This window comes from Chrysemys picta, chromosome 11, assembly GCF_011386835.1.
Source record: "Chrysemys picta bellii isolate R12L10 chromosome 11, ASM1138683v2, whole genome shotgun sequence".
Taxonomy (NCBI): Eukaryota; Metazoa; Chordata; order Testudines; family Emydidae; genus Chrysemys; species Chrysemys picta.
The window spans coordinates 21297139-21325090 of NC_088801.1; the positions used below are offsets into that span (position 1 = coordinate 21297139).

General features: G+C 40.6%; 1 protein-coding gene across 1 annotated transcript in view; it reads right to left on the reverse strand.

The window, feature by feature from the left end:
* Positions 1-27952, reverse strand: part of LRP1B (LDL receptor related protein 1B) — a 1261104-nt gene that overhangs the window by 377760 nt on the left and 855392 nt on the right. Inside the window, exons 34-36 of the mRNA XM_065561615.1 lie at positions 15623-15763; positions 11772-11897; positions 3139-3270 (exon numbers count right to left, since the gene is read on the reverse strand). Of these exons, the coding sequence (XP_065417687.1) occupies positions 3139-3270; positions 11772-11897; positions 15623-15763 (399 nt within the window). The remainder of the gene's footprint in view (positions 1-3138; positions 3271-11771; positions 11898-15622; positions 15764-27952) is intronic.

Below are 27952 nucleotides of genomic sequence, written 5' to 3' on the forward strand. Positions count from 1 at the left end.
AGAGGTTACTTACTTTAGAGTAAATGGAGCTCTTTGAGAAACCTTTGTCCAGACAGATCCCTCTGTACATATTTGTGTTTCATTCATGGGATCCTGGAATATTTCATACAGCAGAGTCCATTGGGGCTGTGCATGTACCCTGCATACTCTTGCATCACCAACAGTGAGGGTATAAAATGCAGAAAGGCCTTGCCACTGTTCAACTCCTTCACCAATATAGAATTTTGGGTGAGGATTCTATATCAATGGGGAAGGAGAGTGGGTCTGGGGATCTAAATGGCAAAAGGCATCTTGAAGAACTCCAGTTATTGTAAATAAGTAACCACTTTCTTGTCCACAAAGATCCCACCGTAGGTGAGTGGATAGTACTTGCCCCTCAAGGGATCAATAGGAATCCCTATTTAAATAATGACTGTAAAACAGCCCTATCAAACAAAGCATCTGACCTAGAAGCTGTGACAATGGAGGACTGATTGGTGAATGTATGACTCGAACTCCAAGTAGTTGCTCTACAGATTTCAGGGATAAGGATACATCTTAAACAAGCCACTGCTGCTATTTGGACACTAGTGGAATGTATCTTAACTCAAGAAGGAACCGGCAATTTATTCAACCAGTAAGAGATTTTAATGCAGTCTGTAACCCATTTAGGAAGCTTTTGAGATGAAAGGGCTTGCCCTTTAGATGTTACTGTCAAAAGCCATAAAAAGGCTAGAGGAAAGCCATTGTCCTAGAAATATAAAAGGACATAATTGTACAGACATCTGGTGCGTGGAGCTTGGCCTCTGCTGGGGAGGCATGAGGTTTAGGGAAAAATACCAGTAGATATATAAGCTGGCTTATATGAATCTATTTTAGTAGGAATTTCAGATGTGGTCTGAGAGTTACTCTCTCCCAATGAAATATTGAATAAGACAGTGAAGCCATTAAAGTTTGAATTTCACCCATCCTACAAACTGAGGACACTAGTTTTAATAGAAAGGTGATACTGAAAACACAATGATATGGGCTCAACGGGAGGGTCCATCAAACATGTAAGTACCATGTTTAAGTCTCAGGTAGGGAAGGGTTCATTAATTATCAGAAACACATGAATTAGGATTTTTAAAACCCAAGAAATAGTAGGGTAAGAAAAGAAATTCAATGACCATCAGCAGGTGGGTGAGACACCAATATAGCAGCCAGATGTACTCTAATAGTGCTAATTGAAAGTCCCACATGTTTGAATGCTAATAAGCAGTGGTGTGCACAAGAGGGTGGCAAGCAGGGGCAGAGGACCCCTAAATATTCATTTAAATTATGTATTTCGGCTCCATACCCTGACCAAGGCCTGGCCGCTGCTCCAGCCCAGGCCACTGACCACCATTGCTGCAGAAATCAGGGGCTCTTTGTTGGTATTGATTAGAAGAAGAAGGGGGACTCTGTAAAGGAAATGAATGAAATCTGTTTTGCTTCCTCTTCTGTGCTGTTGTATAGAGACACAGAGGTTGAAATGTCACTACACAGTCTTTCTGAGAGTAAAGGGTTCTTTTTCTCTGGTGGTAGACTTAGGTGTCCCAGGCAACTTAGACTTCTTGTGTGCTGCTGTTATAAACAATGTCACAAGTACATGGTGTGAAAAAAAGCACCCCAACCCCTAAGGGGGAACTTGATACCTGTGATCTGCCCTCTTAGATGTGGCTAATAAAGATGCAGGAATCTACAAGGTTCAAGAATGGCTTTATTAACAGGCATGGCTAAACAACTTCAGGAAGTCAGGTGTAAAATGTAAAACAATTTGTGAGATCTCTCCTGAACTATCTCCAGGGGGATTCTGCCATCCTTTGGAGAAGATCCTGGAAGGCCCTGAAGTCGTCTATAGTAGACATGTTTGATGGATACCTTCATCAGGTGAGGATGAGGATATGTGTAGAGGAATAAGTTGATTCTCATATTCCTCTACCAGGTCTTCCTTGCACTCCTATAATACATCCCTCACACTGGCACCAGCAACCTTCCACAGCACTCAGAAGCCTGCTATACTTTGAATGCTAAAGACTCCCTAAAGTATGGAGAATTCCCAGATAAGAAAATTTGACCAGTCTCTACAGTTTCCACTGAGCAGCACAAAGAAGAGTGGGGAAAAAAATCTGTCCCTACACATTATATGGGCATCATAATGGTCTGTAAAACATCAAATATCAGATCACGTGTGCAAACCACAGTAATACAAGTATTCACCTCTAAATTCAGTTTGATACCCTTCTAAGAAATGTTCTTTGATTTCCCCCCCTTCCACACTAAACATGTATTAATTACTTGTGTTTATTAATTATATATAGTCACATGTTCATAGAATCATAGAATAGTAGGACTGGAATGGACCTTGAGAGGTCACCTAATCGAATCCCATGCACTCAAGGCAGGACTAAGTATTATCTAGACAGGGGCGGCTCCAGGCACCAGCGCACCAAGCACGGCCTGCCGGTCGCTGTGAGGGCTGCAGGCAGGCTTCGGCGGTGTGCCTGTGGGAGGTCCACCGGTCCCGTGGCTTTGGCGGCAATTCAGCAGCGGGTACGCCGAAGGCGCGGGACCAGCGGACCTCCCGCAGGCATGCCGCTGAAGGCTGCCTCACTGCCATGCTTGGGGCAGCAAAATACATAGAGCCGCCCCTGTATCTAGACCATCTCTGATAGGTGTTTGTCTAAGCTGCTCCTAGAAATCTCCAGTGATGGAGATTACACAACTTCCCTAGGCAATTCATTCCAGTGCTTAACCACCCTGACAGTTAGGAAGTGTTTCCTAATGTTCAACCTAAAATGCTCTTGCTGCAATTAAAGCCCATTGCTTCTTGTCCTAGCCTTAGAAGTAAAGGAGAACATTTTTTTCTCCCTCTTCCTTGTAAAATGTTCAAAAATAAGAGTGGGATACAGTTTCTTATTACTTACTTCCACTACCAATTATAGTTTAAAAATGACATTTTAATATTTTTCACTGAGTACTCTGGTCAATTATATATTTACAGATCGGTTTTCAGGGGGGTCAACCACTGGTAGCTCGCATTGGCTTCAAATGAAGTTGTAGTTACTCAGCAGTTTTGGAAAAAAAAACAGTCTTTTAATTTAAATATAAAATACAGCTACATAATATTTTATTTACCTCCATGGAAATCTATACCCACAGCAAATGAAGTTCCAGATATGGGCATTAAAGCATCCATTTTGTCAATTGGATCAAGAGGAATTCCTCTAATTCCTTCATGAACAGAATACATGAGGAATGACTCAATACCTAAGGGAAAATTAAGTAGTTAATAAGAGCAAAATACAGTAACCATAGGTTAAAATTCAAAATGAACAAATTTTAATTAATTAATATTTTGTAATGCAACATACTGGGCAGCTCCTTAAAGAAATAATTAAAGAAAATCTGGAAATATTAATTGAGGTTGTTGCCCTTTAATCACTAGAAATATTGGACTGTGATGTTTCTGATATTTCTAAATAAAATAGTTTAAAAAAACTCTTCTCCAATTCAAGCTTCACCTTGTACTTTCAAAAAAAAAATTATCATATTTTGCATGAAACCCCAGTATTAACATACAATTAAGGTTAAAAAGTCATGGTTAATTCAAGAGTGTTATTACTTCATATTAACACTTGTGGGTTATGCTTTCCACCACCAAGCTTCAAGAAACTTCTGGAAAGAGGTATTCTTAAGACACCATATATTTGGAGTCAAAGTTATAAAAAGGGCCTCCTGGCCCCAACCAGTTCATTTTTTTCTGCTAAACCCAAGAGTCCTACAACAAAAAAGTTCTAAGAAAGGGAGAAAGTGCACAGTCAATGTGAATATAAACAGGCAACACTCTTGAAGAACCACAGATATCATGTCTGAATAGCCCCACTTGTGTGGGGATTTGCTAGCAGTCTGTACCTGGGAAACACAGCTGAGGAGTTCCAATTAAATAGGGATTATAGAACCACTGTCCCAAAGTGAAAAACTGATCTAGAGTACAAGTGGAAATTGTAGTATTGATGAGTAAATTGATGAGGAAGGGATAGCTCAGTGGTTTGAGCATTGGCCTGCTAAACCCAGGGTTGCAAGTTTGATCCTTGAGGGGGCCACTTAGGGATCTGGGGCAAAAATTAGTACTTGGTCCTGCTAGTGAAGGCAGGAGGCTGGACTCGATGACCCTTTGGGGTCCCTTCCAGCTCTATGAGATAGGTATATCTCCATATATAAATGTGTGTACAGAATTTAAGTGGGAGTTTTCTCTGCAGATTTCTAAGAGAGAAACATTGACAGACTTGCTATCAATGCAACCTTACCCTTGTATATTGAGCTCTGAGGAACTAACACCTGGCTACACTATGCCAGGCCTCATTCCACAAAGGCACTACATGTAAATAGTATTTCCTGATTTTCATAGGCTACAAAACATTTCTTACTTCCTAAATGTTTTAGTCCTACACAAATAAAAATGCCAAGCTCTCTCAACATCCAGGACATAGTGTTTTCAACTCTCATTTTACCGTGAATCTCATCCAACCCTGCAGAGCACACTTTGTAGCTGGATTTTAGTTTCCAATTTCTCTTTGGAACTTAATGAATTTTAATACAGAGAAGTTACTTACCAGTAACTGTTGTCCTTCAAGAGTGTCACCTCTGCATAATCCCACTTGTGGGCATAGCACACCCATGCTTCAAGCTGCAGAAATGTTCTATCAAGCAGCATCCATATTGGGACCAACTGTCCCTCTCCCCCATGGAGGATTCTGATGGTATACCAGGGGAGTGGCCCCAACCACCCTTCAGTTCCTTCCCTAACCTTGGAAATCTTTCACTGAGACTCCAAAGAAATGGGAGAGATGAGTGGGGAAGTGTAAATATGCAGGGGCAACATTCACCCACAACTACTGTTCTTCTTCTTTGCGCGGTCTTTGCATATTCTCACTTATGGGAGATTACCAAGCAACACAATGCTTTAAGAAGGTGGACTGAGGATTTCTAGGTGAAGAAGCACTGGATGAGCTCTGGATGACAAAAAGAGTAGTGGAAATGACCATAATTTCATTCTCCATATTAGAACTCAATTAAAGACTTCTGGTTTTGGTTTTTTGGATCCTTTTGCATATATGTATATATAGAGCTTCAAGCAACAGCTCTGTAAATTCTATACAAGAAGACAGAAGGCCTACAATGTCTTCAAATTAGTTGAATATTTTTGATATATCCAAGTGAATGAATACCTGGGATTTCAGCCCTACTTACTTAAATTATCCCTTCTAACTACTGATCAATCTTATACAATCCTACAACTTAACTCTATTTAACATTCAATGATTATATATGACATAACATGTTAGATAAGCATAACCACACAATAAATGAACAATAAACTAAACTCATTGGCTACACAAGCAATTGGTTACAGCATATATGGTACCAAACTCTTTATGCATCTAATGCAGGGAATAAAGCCATGGGGAGGTCCAGATTGTTAAACAGCACACTTGTCTGTGGAAAAGGGAATTAAGAATGTTTGGGAGGAAAATTTGTACTTTGCAAGGCTAGAAGGTCCTGGACATCAGGCACCACATAAAATTAATAATTCAACTGTGCAAATTATAAGTGTTATTCCTAGATGGACAGGGAGTCCTAGAGAATTAGTGTATGGCAACAGTATGGGTATTATTGAGAACTGAACATATAGACAACATTATACTAGTGTTAAGTTGGCAGCAAGGGATAGTGTAAAGATAAAAACTTCATATTGTTAAAGAACGTGGCATAAATGATTCTGTGAATGCTTAATACAAGAGAATGCATCTACCTCAGCGGGAGCATGGGACCAACTATTCACAAAGGAGAAGTGAAAGAGATGGTAAGGCTTGATGATATCATGTGTGCACTGGGATACCATCACTTTTCAGTTGGGACAATGACATGCCAGGGCAACCTGGATGAGTTTTGTCTAAACCTCACCTTTTTGACTCAGATTGGGACTCATGCTTTATGGCTAAGTGTATGGATAGGGGAGAATGTGATGGACAACACTGAATGGGACTCAGAGACTAATCTCTTTGTACCTATACTGCCCATGTCCATTAACATAACCAATTTAGTAAAGAGAAACATGGAGCAATTGGTGCCCATTACCCACCAGATAGCTGAGCAACAACTAGGGGACAATACTGTACAGGCTTTGGAAACACTCTGGTGGACCACACCAAAGAAGGTGAGCTTGCACCTCCTGGTGCATACTTTAAGTTTAGTCTTAATCGGAGTTCAAATAATAATGCTTAGTGTGGTCATAGGAATGTGTTGCTGGATAATAAAATTGAAAAAGCACGCACAGAAAGAGAGAAATATGATGCAAATGGAACAAATGTTAACATAAGAGAAAATGAAAAGGAGTGCAATATAGGGCTGGCTTAGCTGACCTGAGCAGGCCCAAGTGAAGACAAGACATACCTGAACAAGTAATTGCTGAACAAACCCAAACAAGTAGTTACTGAAACAACTAACTATTGTGGTTATGTTTATAGTAAAACAAAGTAGGCAAAACACCTGAACTAATAAAATTGCCTTATGCAATCTGAAAAGTGATTGGTCTTTACATAAAAGAAGTATAGATGTTTGTAGTTAGTAAAAATGTCTATAAACTGTGCAGTGTGTGACATGAACTGGAATTCTGATATCTTGTATCTTAACTTCCAGCATCTAGGTCTGGCCAGCATAGACAAAGAGCTGTTACATGCCGTGACCAAGTACAATAAAGTAACCTGAGTGATGAGCTGAAGTTTAACAGAGGTTTTTGGATTCCAGAGAACTGGCTAAAGTGTTCTCCCAGAACTGGACAAGGTGTTCTAGATAATACAAGTGGAAAAGGTCTCGGAGGGAATCCGAACACCAGGTAAAATCAGGGAGATGGATGTTGCTGAAGCCAGGCACAGAGTCACTTGAGACTAACAGATATCCAAAGTCAATGCTGAACTTACACATGGCCAAACTTAGTTGAGCGGACCTAACGACCTCCCACCATCAGTAACAGTGAGTGAGGTGACTCTCCCTTTCCTACAGGTCATTCAGGTGTTGCATGTGCACGAAGGGTACGATATAGTCTTTAAACTGAAGAAACCTCTACCAACTGTTTACCTAACTAGCTATAAAGAAAATACCCCACAAAGGCAGAATCCAAGAAAGAAGCTGATGAGAAAAGCACTGAGGACATTGTGTAAGATTCGAACTTGCTGCACCTTCAGCAGTTAAAAAGAAAGAGAAGTACAGTTTGGACCCCTCCCCCCTTTTATACACTTGGAATGCTTCATAGAGAGGAGAGAAGAAAGGGTATAAGAGCCCAGTGGATGCTGCTTTCTAGAAAAAATGATATAGCTGGATATCAGTGATGTATCCCACAAGTGGAAATATGCAGCAGACACTTGAAAAAGAATAGATATTACACATTTAATCCTTTCATCAACCAACGCCTTGGGTCTCCATGCTTTCTGTGACTGTCTCATCACACTGAGAATTACTAGATTTAAGAATGTTAATATTGATCATAATTAATTCTATTTCTATTGTAGTGGCATTCATTGGTCCCAGTCAGGATTTGGATCCCACTGTACTAAGTACTATACAAACTCAAAGCAGGAAAACATCCATCAGTTTCATATATATTCTGAATTATACATATTCATTCTTATTACACTGGAAAGCAGAAAGTAAGTAAAGCTTCGACCACTACCAATAAAGCATGGGAGTAATCATGTGATAGTGAAAAGACACATTGTTACAGTTTAAAAATAAATATGATGCTTGCAAGACTCTAAAGGAAAAGACAACAGTACAGATTTCCTTGTGTAATGCTCAGATGTTAAGTTCAATATATGGATAGGAAATTCATATACCATCACATCACTTGACATCTCTATTGTGTTTTGGGTTAGTATAAGCAAATTGTAGGAAATGAATCCATCGAGACATGGAGATTTTGCACGCTGACATTTCTTTTTTGGTGTGGGAACTCTGTAAAGTGCTACTACCCTCCTAAATAGTCAGAAGATAATATTTATTTTTCTAGTTCTGTGTTCTTTGAACATCTGTAAAGGACAGTTATCTGTTCCATAACTGGCGTTCTTTGAGATGTGTTGCTCCTGTCTATTCCACAGTAGGTATGCGTGCTCGCCACGTGCACTGGTGCCAGAAGTTTTTCCCTTAGCAGTAACCGTACTGGGGGAGCACCGCGGCGACCCCTGGAGTGGCGCCTATATATCGAGTTATAAGAGGAGCCATGGGCTCCCCTCACCCTTGGTTCCTTCTTGCCGGACAACTCCGACAGAGGGGAAGGAGGGCGGGGTGTGGAATAGACAGGAGCAACACATCTCAAAGAACGCCATTTACAGAACAGGTAACTGGCCTTTCTTCTTCGAGTGATAGCTCCTGTGTATTCCACAGTAGGTGATTCCAAGCAATATCTGTTGGAGGTGGGTAGGAATTCACTATGGTTTGGGACGCAGTACCGCCCTGCCGAAAATGGCGTCATCCCTAGACTGGGAGACGATCGCATAATGCAAAGTAAATGTGTGAACTGAAGCCCACGTAGCCGCCCTACAAATGTCCTGGATGGGAACATGGGCGATGTAGGCAGCTGATGAGGCCTGAGCCCTCGTAGAGTGTGCCCTTACAATCGGTGGTGGGGGAATCCCTGCCAAATCATAACACGTGTGTATGCAGGAGGTGATCCAGCAGGAAAGCTGCTGGGTGGAGATGGGTTGCCCCTTAGCCCGCTCGGCCAAGGCAATAAAGAGTTGAGAGGATTTCCAGAACGGCTTAGTCTGATCCAGACAAAAAGCCAACGCCCTATGCACATCGAGCATGTGGAGGGGGTGTTCCTCGCTAGAGGAGAGGGGCTTAGGGCAGAGCACGGGGAGGAAGATGCTCTGCTCCATATGGCAGGCGGAGACCACCTTCAGAAGGAACATCGGGTGTGGGCGGAGCTGGACTTTATCCCTATGGAAAACCATATAGGGGGGTTCTGAGGTTAAGACCCTGAGCTCCGAGACACGTCGAGCCGACGTGATCACCACTAGGAAGGCCACCTTCCACGAGAGGTGTGACCAGGAACACGTGGCCAGGGGTTCAAAGGGGGGTCCTGTAAGACAGGACAAGACCACGTTTAGGTCCCACTGCATCACGGGGGGGCTAGCGTACGGGAACGAACGGTCAAGGCTCTTCAGGAAATGGGAAGTCATAGAGTGGGAGAAGACCGAGTGGCCTTGCACTGGCGGGTGAAAAGCCAATCTGGCCGCCAGGTGCACCCTGACTGAGGCAGGTGCCAGTCCCTGGGCCCTAATGGATAAGAGGTAGTCCAGGATAAACTGGAGAGGTGCGGCGGAAGGGGACACTCACTCGCCCACCTGGTGAACCTGGACCACTTCGCCATGTACTTCCAACGCGTGGACCGCTTCCTGCTTTCCAAGAGGACTCGCCTTACCTGTTCCGAACACTGATTCTCCTCCTCATTCAGTCACGGAGCAGCCACGCTGTCAGGTGAAGCGTGGCCAGATTGGGATGGAGGAGGCGCCCCCGTCCTGGGAGAGGAGGTACGGGTGGAGCAGCAGTGCCCTCGGGGGGGGCACTAAGAGGCATAGGAGGGGCCTGTACCAGTGCTGGCGGGCCCACACCGGGGCTATGAGAATGACTCTTGCCTTGTCCGCTTTCACCTTCTGAAGGACCTTGGCGATGAGGGAGAACGGCGGAAAGGCATAGATGAACTGGCCCGACCAGCTCAGGAGGAACGCGTCAGAGATCGCGCTTTCTCCTCCCCCTCCCTGGAGCAGAACCGGGGGCAACACCTGTTCTGATGGGTTGCAAACAGGTCGATCTGGGGAGCTCCCCACTCTTGGAAGAGCTGGTGAGTGACCTCCGAGTGGAGCGACCACTCCTACTGGGGGGGAGAAGACCCTGCTGGGGTGGTCTGTTTGCGTATTGCGGATGCCCGGGAGGTGAGCTGCCCTCAGGGAGATATCGTGGGCTATACAGAACTTCCATAGGTTCAGGGCTTCCCGGCAGAGGGCAAGGGAGTGAGTCCCGCCTTGCCTGTTGATATAGTACATGGTGGCGGTGCTGTCCATGAGGACTCTGACCACCTTGCCACGGAGGTGCGTGAGGAACGCCATGCACGCCAACCGAGCCGCCCTGAGCTCCTTGACATTTATGTGAAGGGGCAAGTCCAGGGCCGACCACATTCCCTGGGTTTGCACGTCCCCCGTGTGGGCTCCCCAGACCAGGTCCGAAGCATCAGACATCAGATCTATGGACGGGTTGGCCTCCCTGAAGGGAACCCCTTGCAACATATTGCTCGGGCAGGACCACCATAGGAGAGAGTATCGGGGACGGGACCATGAGAACCTTGTCCAGACTGTCCCGAGCTTGGGAAAACTGGGAGGCCAGCCATAATTGGAGATGCCTCATATGGAGCCTGGCATGGCGGACCACGTAAGTGCACGCCGCCATGTGTCCCAGAATCCGAAGACACACCCTTGCGGTGGTCACCGGGAAGGCAATGACCAAGGTGATGAGACCCCTTAGGGTCTCGAACCTGACCAGGGGAAGAGAGGGTGTGGCCCTGGAAGAGTTCAGCAGGACCCCAATGAACTCTATGTGCTGAACGGGCACTAATGTCGATTTGGTCTCATTTACGACCAGGCCTAGATCGGCACATGTCGAGAGGAGCAGCTCTACATGGGACTCCACTTTGAAACGGGACTCCCCCTTGAGGAGCCAGTCGTCCAGGTAAGGGAAGATTTGTAGGCCCTCCCACCTGAGGTAGGCCGTCACCACAGACATACATTTCGTGAAAACCCTGGGAGCCATGGATAGGTCAAAGGGGAGGACTGTGAATTGGTAGTGGTCCATCCCCACCATGAAGCGTATGTGTCCCTTGAAAATATGGACATGAAAGTACACGACCTGGAGATCCAGGGCCACGTACCTGTCCCCCAGGTCCAGGGAGGGGATAATAGAGGCCAGGGACACCATGCAGAACTTGGAACGGGTTAGGAACCTGTTCAGGTCGTGCAGGTCCAGAATAGGAGCCTGGAGGCCTCTTGAGGAACCAACGTTCCACACTAAATGTTATACCTCTTGAGAACCATAATGCTTTTCTTGGGGAAGCTTCCAAAATATTCAATTTAAAAACTTTTCAACAAATTGGAAAAGGTCCTTTAATTTCTATAACCCATTCTGGAGGCAAAATCTTTTCTGGAATTTAGAATAAAAGTAACTGCTGTAGCTCCTATCAGCATCCATTCTTGTTAGTTTACCCTTCAGGTTCCAAGATGTTAAAGCTAGCTTCTTCATATCCTGTTGTAGTAGAGACCCCTAGTGAAAAGTTTGTACACCTGCATGGTTTGTAAAAACAGAAATCCAGCAGATGTGAACCAATAAAGTGCTTCAGAATGATGGTCCTGCTCTTCTAAATGTTCCTGCTCATCTGTGTATGTAAAAGAAGGGGACATATACAAGTTTCCTAGCATTACTTTTCCCCCCAAAATAAATCTGAGAAAGTTATGAGGAACCAAAATATGGAAATTAGAATCAAAGGTGAAATTAATCCCTAGCTATAGTGGGACGTCCTTTCTTCCGCCATAATCGAGCCAGGCTTTTCTTAGTAAAATTGTTCATTTAGGTTTAAAAAAAACCCCACAAATAAGGACTCTTCTTCTGTCTCAATGTTGTCATAACATTTGTTTAGCAAAAGTAAGAATTGAAAAGCTAAATACCTTGACATGACATACGATTTTTTCGGAGGTTATAACCCACTGTACACATGCATGTTCTGGTCGTTTCTGATGTTGGTAAGCAAAGCTGGGAACACCCACCATTGTTTAGTTGACAGGAATTGCTACCTGTAGCATGGAAAAATGGGGGGGAGGGATGGATGGTTACAACTCTGGATCCTACTGAAGTTTAAGCTGTTCTGTTGCTTAGTATTAGTATTTTAATGCCAATTTATGAACAGTTCATAGCATATTATTCACCTGATATATTTGAAATTGCAAATACAGAAATGCTGAAAATCTCAGCATAACATTATGTTTTATGTTTACAATATTTTACAAATCTTTTCAAACTAAAATAGGCCTGACTGAGCTTGTTTATTTTAAACTAAGAAAACATGATGAAACTGGAAACATGTCAAGTTCAAGCTTAGCACTCCATGAGCCACTACTAAAACCTCAGTACCATATCACTATATGAAAGGCATTTTAAAAATAAATTTACTGTTAAAAAAGCACTTATATATTTTCCTGTTCCTGGAACTCTGCACATAATTCCCCAAACACTACATTAAACTTGTACCTTTAAGATTTATCTATTTATTTAGCGTATTAATGCTCATTATCTATGTGTAGCAACAGTGACAAGTATTACCTAGATACTCATAGACATGTATTCCACAGAGATATCCCAGGCTCACTTTACTAATTAAAACTGATTTTTGAATTTAAATAATTTATGAACTCTCCCAGTTATTAAATATCTAATTGTTATAGCACTTTTATTATGTTGGGCCATGTGATGCTAGTCACAGCATGTTAGGCAATGATACAAAGTGTAAAAGATCCCTCTGAGGATTGTAAAATACCATAAAAAAGTATACATCAAATATGCTCCCAAAAAAATTAATATAACGAAATAGTTAATATCTTCATCTCAACTCATATTATGGGGTGTGATTGAATATTCAGACTTCTTTTAAACTTGCCACCTTTATTTTGAACCCACTCAAACTTTGAGATAGAGTTACCTAGTTGAGATGATGGATAGGTTCTGATGGTCTGCCTGAGGAGGCTGAGTGATTAAATTTCAGCAGGTTGGATAATAATCAAATTTTTTTAATTTAAAAATATTTTTATTTAAATCAGAATATTAAATGCAGGGTTGCTTGTTTAAAAACTATTTAAAATTAAATTTGAAATTGACAACCTAAGTTAAGGCCCAAGCTTATCGTAGTCAATTAAAAGAACTAAAGTGTAATAAATAATAAATAATAATAATAATAATAATTAAGGCTAAGATTTTCTCATGGTTATTTTTAGTAAAGGTCATGGACAGGTCACGGGCTATAAATAAAAATTAACAGAAGCCTGTGACTTTTGCTGCTGCAGAAGTGGTGGCTGGGAGCTGTGTGTTTCCCGTTCTGCCCACGGCAGCTAGAAGCTGCAGGGTTACCACATTTCCCAAAGAGAAAATGGGACACCCCAGCCGCTCTCCCGAGGTGTCCCCCTGCCTCCCAACCCCCTGCCTGAGGCTGTTGCCTGTCACTGGAATCCTGAGGAGGGCCCCTTAAGGAGTCTGTCACCTTCTGCTGGAACCTTGAAGGGGGCCCCCTGTCACCTGTTGCTGCTGTCGCCTGTTGCTGGAACCCTGTCAGGGGCCCGATGGCTGCCAGCTCCAGAGTCCCACAGCCCCAGGGGCTGAAGCAGAGAATGTCACAGAGGTCTCTGGAAGTCATGGATTCCGTGACTTCCATGACCTCCGTGACATAAACGTAGCCTTAATAATAATAATAAAATCCCAAACAACATTAAGAATTATTTTTGTTGTCAAGTTTTAAAGAAACTCAAACCACCAATGATGGGTGGAAGTCACTTGCTAAGGATCTGAAGCCAACCAGTTTTTGACAGCAGTAGCCTCTTCTGCAGGTACAGAGAGAATATTGTCTTCAATCCAGTTTATTCAACTAGTTCATTTCAATGATTAGTTCACTCAAAGTTTATAAACCAATTGGAAGTTGAAAAAGAAGAAAAGCTTGTTTTTATCTTCCAATCTATGAAATTAGTTATGAGAGGATGAGATCAACCAGTTCTAAAATCTTGAAGAACATAGTGACCAGATACTATTCATTCAGTTCACTAACTATAGATAATACTTCCATTGTTGAATAAATCAGTTAGATTTAAATGTAAAACATGTTTGGATAAACTTATTTTTTCTTTTCTATCTAGTACAGTTAAACTAAATAATTGCTGAAATAAATGTATATAGATATCGTGTATCCTCCTGGTTGGCAAAAAAATACCACCAATGTACTGTAATAACTATATTTAGTTGCAGATCAACATGTTTTAATAGTTACCAACCGATGAAAATCAACCTTTCTTTAAGAATATAAAGACATGCTTAAAAGCTGAATGCAGCGTGTTTGTAGCTGTGTCATTCCCAGAATATTAGAGAGGCAGGTAGGTGAGGTAATATGTTTTATTGGACCAACTTCTGCTGGTGAGAGAAACAAGCTTTTGAGGTTACACAGAGCTCTTCTTCAGGTGTGGGAAACACACCAACAGAACTTGGTCCAATAAAAAGATATTACCTCACCCACCTTGTCTCGATTAAAATCTAATATTTAAATCAACATTTCTGACTGATTTAAATCATTATTAAAATCAGTGACTTAAATCCATCTAGCCTGGGTTTTAGATGCCTCTCAGGGAGAATACTATGGAGTCAGATTGTCTGAGGAAACGCTGTAAATGGTCTTCTATCTACAATTATAGATACAGCGATACATAAGGTGTAGCAGGGACAGATCTGGTTGATATGCTACACACACACAGTGAGGGTATAGAAATGCTGAATCCCATATGCCCTTAGCTTAAAAGGACAGGACAATTTAGGCAGTGTCCCTAGCTTTTGGGCTCTGTGCACACATTCCGGGGGTAGACCTCATGTCTGACACCCCTCCTGATAGTGGAGACCCTGCCATCCAATTGTGTAGGCCCTGAAACTCATCTCCCCAAGCCTCCCCAGTGGCTCTTTCACATTCCCCAGAATCCTACCGAAAGCATTAGCCTCCTGGTTTGCAGTTTACCTCTTCAGGTGTATGTAATAGAGAAAGAAAACAAACACTGACAGACTGTTCTGGATTACACACACACATTCTCTCTCTCTCTCTCTCTCTCTCTCTCTCACACAGTTTATTTCATAAATAGTTTATTTTATGGAATAGTATATATGTCTAAAAACAAGCTCACAGTTTGCAATGTCCTTGATTGTAGATTTTTTTTCATTATAATAATAGGGAAACATACCTAATTCATTCTCCTACCAAAGAAAAATAAAATTGCCTGATTTTTCTTGTCACTTACTCCCAATTTACAACAGTCCAATTTCAATGAAGTAAAATAAATTACATTATCTTAAAACCATTGAGATGAATGAAAAACATCAATGATTTTTCAAACACTATTTCTTGTATTTAATTTTTTAATAATTTATTGAGAGATACATAGCATTAACTAGTGAATGAAAAAGAAAACATTCACATTTTTGTCTTAGTTCTGACTACCAAATTTAAGCTTCACAATATCATAGTAATTTCCGTTTGCATTAAGCATCATATTCAAATATTTTAATACATATTAAAGAGAGATTTCTAAACTATTATGTATTATTTTGAAAGTTATTAACTACATTGTAATTCACTGTGGATAGAAGCTCTACTTTTAGTCAGTGTATCAGATAATGAAGGGGAACAAATATAAATCTCTATGCATTTTGGGAATAATATGGAAGATGAATACATTATGTACTCTAATGGTAGTTTAAAGATATTTAAAATACAGTTTACCTTGCTGTGCTGCTTTATCATACACTTTCATATGTACAACCCCTGAAGTCTTGTTTCGCAGGACAATGGAGGTTCTTCCATCTCTTTTGTTGCAGGTACCCAGCTGAGCTAGGTTGTGGTCTGCCCACCAGAGTTTTTTATCTGTAAAAATATCAAGGTTTTTTTTTTAATAAAGATAATCATCTTACCAAATAATATACATTTGTTACAACTAAATCCTTAGTTTCCAAATCCTTCAGTTTTAATTAACTGTGAGTTCCATAAAGTGCAAGGAAGGCCATCATAATTTAAAAGTATAGAAATCACACTTTCACTCCTTTCCTCCCTCCATCATAATTTAAAAGTATAGAAATCACACTTTCACTCCTTTCCCTCCCTCCACAAATTATGGTTTTTAAAGTGAACATAATGCTTGAGAAGGATGCCCAAGTAAGAGCCATGAAAATCATAGTCTTCTACCTACAGAAAAAAACACAGCAATATGAGAGCATAAACATTATCAGTCTATCTTCAAATCCCTTTTGACTTGACCATATTTAGAGATGAGCAGGCAGTCTCCATGCTTTCAGTTCTTGGTCTTAGTGTTCAAATTAATAAACTGCATGTTGATATGTAAAAGCTATTATATATTTTTATGTAACAGCTATCTGCAAGGAATGATCATAGAATCACAGAAATGTAGAGCTAAAAGGGACAGCAAGAAGTCATCTAGTCCATTCCCCTCACTCTGAAGCATGATTAAGTATATCTAGGTCATCCCTGACAGGTGTTTGGCTAACCTGTTCTTAAAAATCTCCAGGTATGCAGAGACCATCAATCAATTTCACACAGATTACAAAAGGAGCAAACTAACAACTTTTGTCACAGACCTATTAACAGATTCATTATTTTATAAGAAAAATCTATAAAACTTGGTTTACAACTTAAATAGAGATAAGTTTAGTATTTTACACAAATACAAATCTATAAATTGGCCTATGGAAGTCTGTAAAGCTATACTGACAAGACCTGCTCCCAGTCACTTTCTTCATCTTTGTGATATTGATCACATACTGTAGTTGATGCTTTTCTACTCTTTGTCCTGATCTGTCTTTTAAAGGTTTTGATCTCATGTTTAGGTCGAAACTTCTGTTTTTCTTACATTTAGATATGTAAACTGTTTCTTAGTTGTCCTATCAAACCTCTACGCAATGTGAAGCTTTACTCCTTCTTCCTCCTATCTAGTTTCCTTATTTTAATATCTCATTTTTTAATTTAACTTTGACTGTTGTTGAATGAGTTTCTCCCTTATTATTAAAAAAAAAAGTTCTCAAATTATTAGGTTTGGTGACAGCCAACAAACCTCTTCCAATTAACTACAAAAAGTTCCACCAGATTGCTAAGTAGCTATTTTTTTCCACTCTCTCCCATAAAACTCTGACTTGATAAGTTAATTTTTCTATACCAGTATTTCCCCTCACTTTTTGATAGCAGTTAATAGATTTAGGGGAGTTGCTCCCCTAACACCACCTTGCTATAGTAATTTTATAATTCTTTTGAAATAATAGTAATTTTAGGAGCAACTAAGAGATAAGTGATCAACTCTTTATAGCATTTATAAGAAACAAAGTTTTTAGGATAACTTCATGAAGATATTCAGGGGTTATCAACAGCCAACACCATTATCTCTCTTATGATGTTTCCAGCTGCCTTCCCAAATGTCTTATTTTGGGGGGCATTGTCTATTAAATATGCAGAAATCCTCCCATTTGATTACATTCTCTGCAGCATTTTCCCATCCCAATACCATGCATTTGTTTAATTTTAAAAGGAGGATAAAAATGTTTAACATTGTTCTCTTTAATTGTGTTTATTGAGGTTTAGGGACCATTGCTCCATATGTTCATTTCTCAGTTTTGGTGACTATGCCTATATCAACTTTACACCTTTTCATTAATGTACCTATTTCCTCTAAAAGTTAGAGATTACTTTTTATAGAACGGAGAGTAAGCCTGTGTGTTTTATAGATGTAGTGAATAGTTTTTTTTCCATTTTTTTCTTCTTGGTTTTGCTTTATTGTGGGACAGTGCGGAAAAAAAAGTCTCAACTGTAGATATTGACCTACTGGAATACTTGTGTTGTTTGTAAGTTAAGAATATAAGACTAGCCATACTGGGTCAAACCAATGGTACATCTAACCCAGCATTCTGTCTTCTGAGAGTGGCTGGTGCCAGAATGAACAGAAGAGGGCAATTATCAAATGATGTCCATTCCTTTCTGGCAGCAAGAGGTTTAAGGAGACCCAGAGCATGGTGTTGTGTCCTTGATCATCTTGGCTAATAGCTATTGATGAACCAATCCACCATGAACTTTTCTAATTCTTGTTTTGAACCTAGTAATACTTTTGACCTTCACAGCATCCCCTGGCAACGAGTGTTTGTGTGAAGAAGTACTTAATTTTGTTTGTTTTAAACCTGCTGCCTATTCATTTCATTGGATGACCCCTGGTTCTTGTGTTATGAGAAGGGATAAATAATATTTCCATATTAACTTTCTCCATACCATTCATGACTTTATAGACCTCTATCATAACCCCTCTCAGTTGTCCCTTGTCTAAAATGAACAGTCTTAGTCTTTTTAATCTCTCCTCATATGGAAGTTGTTCCATACCCCTAATCATTTTTGTTACCCTTCCCTGTTACCAACTCTATTTTAATTTATCTTTTTTGAGATGGAGCAACAAAAACTGCACACACTATTCAAGATGTGCGCATACCATGGCTTTATATAGTGGCATTATGGTATTTTCTGACTTATTATCTATTCCTTTCCTAATGGTTCCTTACATGCTCTTAGCTTTTTGACTGATGATGTACATTGAGTAGATATTTTCAGAGAACTATCCATGATGACTCCAATATCTCTTTCTTGAGTAGGAACAGCTAATTTATAAACCATCATTTTGTATGAATAGTTGGGATTATGTTTTAAAATGTGCATTACTTTTCACTTGGCAACACTGAATTTCATCTGTCATTTTATTGTCCAGTCACCCAGTTTTGTGAGATCTTTTTGTAACTCTTCATGGTCAGCTTTGGACACAACTATCTTGAATAATTTTGTATCATCTGCAAACCTTGCCATCTTACTGTTTGACCCCCGCCCCCTTTTTTTTCCAGATCATTTATGAATATGTTGAATAATACTGGTTCCACCACAGATCCTTGGGAGATCAATATCCTCTGTGAAAACTGACCATTTATTCCTATTCTTTTTCTCCTGTCTTTTAAACAATTACTGATCCATGAGAGGACCTTCCCTTTTACCTCATAACTGTGTATTTTACTTCTGTTTGTAGAAAATTAACTTACTTCTGGCCTTTAAAAATATATATATTTTCTGTGATTGATTTTTCTGATGTATTTCTTATGTATATCAACTTCATTGAATACTGTTTCCATTTCCACTTTTCTACCACACGATACTTTGTTAATTAAGCTACCCCTAATCATTGCTTTGAGGGACTCCCACAGCATTTTTTTTTTAAATCTGGTCAGAATCTTCCTTAAAATGCTGCTTAATTTCCTCCAAGCAGGGCCAGCTCCAGGCACCAGCTTGCCAAGCAGGTGTTTGGGGCAGCCACTCCGGAGAGGGGCGGCACGTCCAGCTATTCGGCGGCAATTCGGCGGACGGTCCCTCACTACCGCTTGGAGCAAAGGACCTCTCGCCAAATTGCTGCCGCAGATCGCGATCGTGGCTTTTTTTTTTTTTTTTTTTGGCTGCTTGGGGTGGCCAAAACCCTGGAGCCGGCCCTGCCTCCAAGATACCTTCAACTCTTTTCTAGTCATATATAAGTGGGATGTTTAATCTTTTCATTTTAGGTGTGTCTTCAGTTTCTAATAAAAAGCCAAATGAGTGCATTATCTAACCAGAAGATACAGCCTTTCTGTGTTGACATTGCTGTATTAAGCAAAAATATACAGATTAGAATCTCAAATTCTCCTGTATATTCTACAGATTATTGAAAAGAAGTAGTTTCTCTCCTTTGGATTATGACACCTCCAAGAATCACACCAATCATATTCATTCTTTAGAGAGATTAATTCTATGCCTGATTTTCTCTCTTTTATAATACTGCTGTTTGACCTAATCTCAAGTCAAGAACACAATTAAAATCACCTTCAATAATAATAATAATTTCTTCTCTAAACTCTTCTGATTTTTTTTTCTGAAAAAAGACATTTGACCTTGATTAGGGGCATATATATGTCCTAATAAAGAATTCTATCACCAAGTGTTCCTTTAACTAGTAAACATCTGCCTTCATTTTATATATATATCCTTTAATTGGAAAGGTATATGTTTGGCAATAATTATTGCTACTCCTCTTGTATATGATGCACTTGGAGAAATTTGGGAAGTGTGGAACCAGTCACCTTTGAAATATTTATGTTCCTCCATAAGCTGTGTTTCTTGTAGAAAACATATATATGGGGCCTCAGTTTGTAAAGCTATTTTTTCTTTTTAAATTTATGTTAAGACCATTAGTATTTATGGTATAGAATATAATTGTATTAGCTATAATAAAGGAGATGCAAACTGTTGGTTGGTAGATAAAAGTGTATGAAGAAACAGTAAAACCAAACATCATATAAAGCTCTAATTCTAAATATTGGATTTTTTACTTCTGTCTGATTTTATAAAGAGTAAAATTTTAATTGAAAGTATATTTGTGCCATTGATAAGTCTCTCCGCTTACTTAAACCAAAAATATTTGGCACAAAATATCTGCTTTAAATCTAAAATTTGTTTGTATCTAAAGATTTTTATTTTGTTTACCCACCCAACTTTCCTCCCCCAATCCCTCCCCCATTTATAACATTATCTCACCTTCCTCCTTTCCCTTAAGACCAGCTAGCAAACAACCTGTCCACCTCTCGCTCTTTGTTCAACAAAAATGTAGCATTAACTAAATATAAATTTCAAGTTAACCTCTGGAACATTATTATTAGTTTCCCCAATCCCTTCCCCCATTTTATCCCTCCCCCCCCCAACAAAAATTCCTCAAGTCTTCAGAATATAGTCGGGAGGGGGAAAAAATCCACACAAACACCCTTCTCCCTTTACAATGTGGAGATTCACCGATGTTCCAGATGGATCTGCTAACCTGCCCACTCCTACAGTTAAGAGAACTCTCTGTGTGGGGAACCTGAACACCCACCCTGTGTGAAGCCAAGGAACTGTTATTTTTTAAAAGGACCAGTATCTGGCAGGGAGTAGTGCATGCACACACACACCCAATATTACATCTTATTTTAGCATGCGGTTACATTCTTCCCATCCCCGCAAATCATATAGTTAGCATGTATTCTAATCCTTATTTCCATTCCCCAATACATTCTGGTATTTAACTAATATTCTTACTAAGTGGTTCAGGATACTTCATAAGTAAAGCAGACATTGCTTTGTTTCTCGCTCTCATTACTTTCCTCCCTTTTCCTCAGATATATCTTGGATGTCCATCCCCTTCCTTATCAATCTTTTTCTTGACTTTACTGTTCCAATTTTTGGTCATCTCCTTCCTTTAGGTTTGACAAATTGCCAGTCTTCATTTTGGCTTGCTAGTTCAATATCTGTCTCCTCATGGGAGTCTGGACTAGGATGACCAGATGTTCCGACTTTAGGGTCTTTTTCTTATATAGGCTCCTATTACACCCCACCCCCTGTTGCGATTTTTCACACTTGCTGGCTGGTCATGCTAGTCTGGACTGCTTTTGCATTAGTTTTAATTTTGTGAGCATCCTAATCCCTTTTCTTCTTTCTCCCATATCACTTGTGGATGAAGAGTAGTTTAATGGTGACACCTTAACTATATGTCATGTAAGCTTCCCTTAATGGTGCTGTGAATTCAGCTGACTCCCTTCTTTTAAGAGTGGTGGCTCCGAGGTCCTGGAAGATCAGTACTTTAAAACCCCTAATTTTGGCTCTTCTTAAAATTTGCTCTTTTCGCATGAAATAGTGAAATTGTAAAATCATGTATCTTGGTCTAATGGATTTTTTTTTGAGGGGGGGGCAATACAGGGATCTGTCTCTCAAGCTTTTTGTCTTCCCCTGGGTCTAAAAAGGTACATTGAATTGCCTCCTTTAGGGAGACCTTGTTCATTAGGTTATTTCTCTTCTCACAATTCTGTGTGTCATAGGTACCAACTCCATGGGTGTTCGAGTGCTGGAGCACCCACAGAAAAAAAATAGTGGGTGCTTAGCACCCCCTGGCAGCCAGTTCCCCGCTTTATCCCCCAGTGCCTCCCATCTTCTGGCGGCCCCGACCAACTCCCCTCCCCCCAATGCCTCCCACCCGCTGCAATCAGCTGTTCCGTGACATGCAGGAGGTGCTGTGGGGGGAGGAGCGGCGATGGGGCACACTCGGGGGAAGGGGCTGAACTGGGTGGGAAGAGGCAGGGTGGGGCAAAGTGGGGGCTGGAAGAGGCGGGATGGGGCCTTGGGGAAGGCATGGAGGTGCTGGGGCCTGGGGCAGGGCAGGGGTGGGGGAGTTGTGAAAGAGGTGGAGTGGGGGTAGGGCCTGGGGCTGAGTGGGGGTTGAGCACCTCCAGGCAAAGGAAAAAGCCAGCTCCTGTGCTCTATGTCATCTACCTTCTCTGCAAGATCTCTTTCCCCCCTTCCCAGCATTTCAATTGTATTCTGCAGCAAAGCATCCGCCACCATTCTCCCTCCCATGCCTGACTCCAGACCAGTCACCTTCAGGTCACTAAGATCAGCCTTAATTTCATCCAACTTGGCATCTACAGAGGATTTTAAGGCTCTAAAATTGGAAATTATCTCACCTAAAAAATCTTCCTAATGATTGGAATCTCTCTCACCTGTTCCCTTCCTCACTGAAGGACCTAGGTCCAGCCACAGCCATTTTGGAGTTTTCCAACTCTGCCTGCTCTGCAGTCTCATTACCTTTGGAATACTTCTTCTGAAAATATTTCTTCAGATTAGTCTCTTTATTTGGATTACCCTTCTAAGAGTTAGGAGAAGCTTTTGGGGGAGTTGTGGCGGGGGCAGGGAATGGTGATGTCCATGGATTGTGACAGCTTCAAGCTGTCATTCAGCTCTGATGATATCACTTCATTCATTTCAGCAGGATGTTATCTCCGAAGTCTCATTAGGGTGATTTAAATATCAACATCAATAACTGTTTCACTGCTAATCATTTTAGCCAAAACATCCGGCTAATGTACTTATTCAGTGGGGTTAGGTATCATACAACTTATATGGAAAAGACCTATGTGATCATTTTATCCATTTCCTGGGGTTACTGCAAGATTCTTACAGTAAAGACACTTTTCGGTATTTTGCCTGTTTAGTTAAATATCCCAAGTGATGGGGTTTTCACCACTTTCTTAGGGGAGGATATTCTATAGTCATTGCAAGCCCACAATCAGGATTTTTTTCTAGTGGGTGTGTTTTTATTTGTGTAGATTTTATTTCCTTTGCTTCTACTTTTATATCATCTCTTCTAGTTACACCCATGGACTCTAAGGTGAGTCACAAACACCCAAAAATGAAAGGAAGGGATGGTAGCCCCAAGGGAGGAAGAAAAGGACAGAAACATCAACACCAACAAGAGAAACGGACATGCAATGCATGTTTTTCAAAAAATCTCACAGTAGCTGTCTTTGAACAGCATTATTACTCTGCAGTTGTGAACCTTGAAGGCCAGGACTCAGGAATTCAGATATGGAGAGAAAAAAAAGTGGTTAGATTCCATTCACGCCCTTCTTGATACTTGCCTTGTCTTGATACAATTCTTTTTTATCCCTTGTCCATAACAGCTGCCCAGGGGAGAGGACATATAAGGAACAGAGAATCTAATCCACAACTCTGAAAAATCTGAATGTATCTGGTGGATGACCAAGAGACAAATTATCCATTCTTTCACACAATGCTGTAACAGATGCTCAATGTGCACCTTAACAGAACTAGCACCTAGACCTAACCCAGAGCAGATTGCAGGAATTCAAGAATATCTAGAACAGGGGATGAAAATGTTCTTCATACCCTTGCAAATACACCAATGAAGCTGATTGTTTCCTAAATGTGTAATATGGTAGGTAGTATAGTTGATAATCCCCAGTTTTGCACACTTAAAAGGCAGACTGTAAACCTATAGCAAACTGACTACTCATGAAAAGTTAAACTTTGTCTCAACACACTTGCAACAACTGATAATCTGATGGGATTTCCTTGGACATAACACTAGTTCCAAAAATCAGTCTCCTCGGTTAGTCTGGGCTTTCAAGATTAACTACTCCAGAAACCTGGTGATATTCTGCTGAGCTCTCTTATTAAGGGCCAGAGGGATGTGAGATCGAAGTCCAAATCTTTTGTTAGGCATCTGTAAGGCTTGCTGATGAGTTCTTCAACCTGCTGAATACACATGTCTCTTCTTGGTTTTATTCTGAATACATCTCTTCTGTCTGGTCTTCTGGGACTGGCTCTGTCATTTGCAGACTTGATTATGTGGAATTGACTTTTCATTCTCCTGGACCTATCTGCATTCCATTCAACACTCACCCACATAAGGGTGTGATCTTTGTACATTTCATTGCTTTTCATGCTTCCTTGTTGATTTAGGTGATGTCACCTTTGTAGTGTTGTCAGACTGCTATCATCCCTTGCTTCTAGGGAGCTGATAGTTGTCCTCAAACATAGGTCACAAGCGTGATGATCCAGAAACTTTTTTTTCCTCAAAAAAAGCCCATTGAGGAGGTCCTTAAAAGCTGCCTCAACCTTTTGATGAGGATTCTTGTTCTCTTTACTATCTCAAAAATTGCATCATCTACACTGAGATTGTGAAGATTTCTATATCCTAAGCCCTAAGGGCATTGAAAGACATCTTTGATCTGTTTGCTCACGGTTTTCTCTTTAGCACTTATTAGCTGCCATCTACTATTTAATACATGTGTTTTAATATGGACAAATGTAAAGTTATACATCTAGGAACAAATAATGTAGGCCATATTTACAGTATGGGGACTCTATCCTGGGAGACAGTGCCATGGAAAAAGGCTTGGGCATCATGGTGGACAATCATCTGAAGATGAGCTCCCAGTTTGACACTAAGGCTAAAAGAGGTAATGCAATACTGGAATACATAGGGGGAATCTCAAGTCATATTATCTCTATTTGGCGCTGGTGCAACTGCTGCTGGAATACTGTGTCCAGTTCTGGTGCCCACAATTCAAGAAGGATATTAATTAATTGGAGAGGGTTCAGAGAAGAGCCATCGGAATGATTAGAGAGATTAGAAAAACATGCTTTGTAATGACAGACTCAAGAAGTTCAAGCTTAACAAACAGAAGGTTATGGGGTGACTGGATAGTTTATAAGTGCCTATATGGGGAACCAAACTATGATTATGGGCTCTTCAATCTAGCAGAAAATGGCTAGAAGTGGAAGCTAGACAAATTCAGACTGGAAATAAAACATATATTTTTTTTTAATGGTGAGAGTAATTAACCATTGGAACAATTTACCAAGGGCTGTGGTGGATTTTCCATCACTGACAATTTTTAAATGAAGATTGGGATGGTTTTTTTTTTTTCTAAAAGATATGCTCTAGGAATTATTTTGGGGCAGTATTATGGCCTGTGCTTTACAAGAGTTCAGACAAGATCATCACAATGGTCCCTTCTGTCCTTAGAATCTACGAAAAGGTGGGCTTTTTTGAACTTTTGACAATCAGCACCTTCCATCTTTAGTGAGGAATTTACTATCTCCAACAACAAAAAGACAGTGCTTCCCAACTGGTCCTTCATCAGCCAGGAAGGACAGGATCCAAGAACCAGATTGTGACACAAGGTTCTCCTAAACTCATCTAGAATCTCTGTAAATACTTCTGCCCAAAATTCAACACAGAATATCTAGCATTTAGCCCCTCCAGACAATGACCTTTCTCCATGGCCCTAGCCAGACCTGCCCAAAGCTATGAGTGTTTATCTGCAAAGTAATGAAAAAATGTCCTCAAAACAGGAGGCATTTTCAGCAGCAACCAGACAGAAAGAGTCTGGATTAAATAGGCTAGCTAACACTCAGAACACATCTGCTGAATGAGAGTTTTAGCATATTTGTGTCTCAGAGCCATAGCATAAGAATTAAAAAAAGAAAAAAATTATGACACAAGCTATCAGCTTCAGAGCAAGTGACTTCTGACACTCCCTCTTCCATTAATTGTTACAGGGAACCCACAAACCATGGTGATACGTTAGGGTGAAGCCAGGGAAGAGGCTACCAAGAGACCCTTCTGCCTGTTATTGAGTACAAAAGATCATTATGGAGTCCTCACAAAATACTGCTGAGCATTCATCTGGCAATAACTTATTTTCGCTTCAGAACCTTCTGGAAGCACTCAGGTTCTGTTACCTTCAAAGGGTGAACATGAAAGCAAGTCCTCTGCTGTGTTAGAAAAGATGAGTCCCAACTAAGGCTGCTGAATATATATACTTTTAAAAGGCTGGGGGGGGGAATGTTTTGCCAGCAGAAATTTTTACCAGAAAATATCCATTTTCTCTACTTTTTTGGTTTTCAGAGAAAAGATTCTAAATAAAATTTAGTCATTTTTGTTTTGTTTCATTTTTGTGTGAGAAATCTCACAGTCTTTTTCTTTTTAAGTGAAAATAAAAGATGAGATAAAATGGGTTTTTCCTCATTCACTGAAATAATTTTCCTCTAGTCTTAACCTCATACTGCAGGAGGTAATGATCAGTCCATGACATCGGAATAATATCCATCCCTACAATCTCCTATCCTGACCCTAACACTAACTTGAGAGTGTGCACAGATATATGGGTTAAGACTATGGACATCTAAAATAGCCCCATAGTTATGCCCACAAAACTTTGAGTTGCACCATACGTGCAGAAGAGACACCTTTCCCTCCACCCTCCCCAAGCAAGTGTTAAAAGGATCATCGGCCTCCTTTGTATGCCTCAGGTTAGTTATTGAGTCAATCACTCCAGGCAAATCTTAGGAGGGTTGGTACTATCCTTGTAAGCATTTTGGACCCCTCCCTGCCTCCATTACCAAGCCCACTCTACAGAGTATACCTCAGCAAAGAAAGGGCCTAGGGAAATTAAATTCCAGCAGTCCTTTGAAATGCTATGCTAAGCTTGCTATAGCTGATGTTCCCTGTGTGCAATATTAAACAAAATATTAATATCTTCAGTTATGATATGTTAATCAGCTAAAATTTGGCCCTGACATTGTATCTTTTCTAGGTAAGTCCAGTAAAGAAAGAAAGTTTAATCAGTCTTCTTTCCAATTTTTTGTTATAAGGGGTTGAGAGGGTCAGGACACCATCACTCTTCCACCACTAGCCCTTTAGGAATCGTGTTTAACAGCTCTATTTTTAGGGTGTTTTATGAAACTTTTGTCAAATTGACTTAATATTTTCTTCCAATATTCTACCTCCATACCAGAAGTAACATAATTTTGATTTTGTGTGTACATGAGGAATGAAAAAGGAGACAAAAATTGGATCTATAGGGGAAAACAATTTCAACCATAACTTTCATTTTACTATGATAACATTTTAATTTTAATTAGGTTTATTCATGAGTTAAGACGTACCTAGATTTACTAACTGTAACAGGGCTCCATGTCCCACCCTGGGGCCCACTTGCTGCTCCCAATAAAGCTCAGAGAGGCTTCAGGGTTGCGGACCACCCGTGTTTTTATTTATATAAGGTTCTCCCACCACCAGTGTCTATCTATATACAAGTCTTGCAGGATTAGTCACCTCCTTTACAGGCAGAGGCAACCTTCAGCTAGGGGGCCTCCGATTCCCTCCCTGACTGCCCCCTCTGCTTTCTGGCTCCCTCCCAGCCTTTATAACAGGTGTTGCCAATCATCAGGCAGCATCAGGCCTTTTCCATCAGCCTCAATCTGTTTCCCCTGATTGGAGCTGACTGGGCAGGGGCTAATTTGCACCAGCACCCTGCTACACTAACATAGAAGTGACATGCGATGATATCAGTAGCAGCATAAAGGCGGGGGCGGCGGGAACATGCTCCATGAGGAAAGCCATGGGAAAATGTATAATTTTAAAGAAAAATTTGAAGTTCTAGAATTAAATGTTTTGGGCCAGGTTTCAAAGGTTGAACTGAGGTGCACTCAGTGCATGACTGATGATGGGTGAATGTATATTTTTTATATAATTCCACGCTCCTAATTTAATTGGCCTCAGCATAATTTAGAGCTCTGCAATGCTGTGTTGGCTACATCACTCTCCTACTGACTGCTACATTAGCCATGAATTGACAGAGCTTACTGCGCTCTAGTTCCACC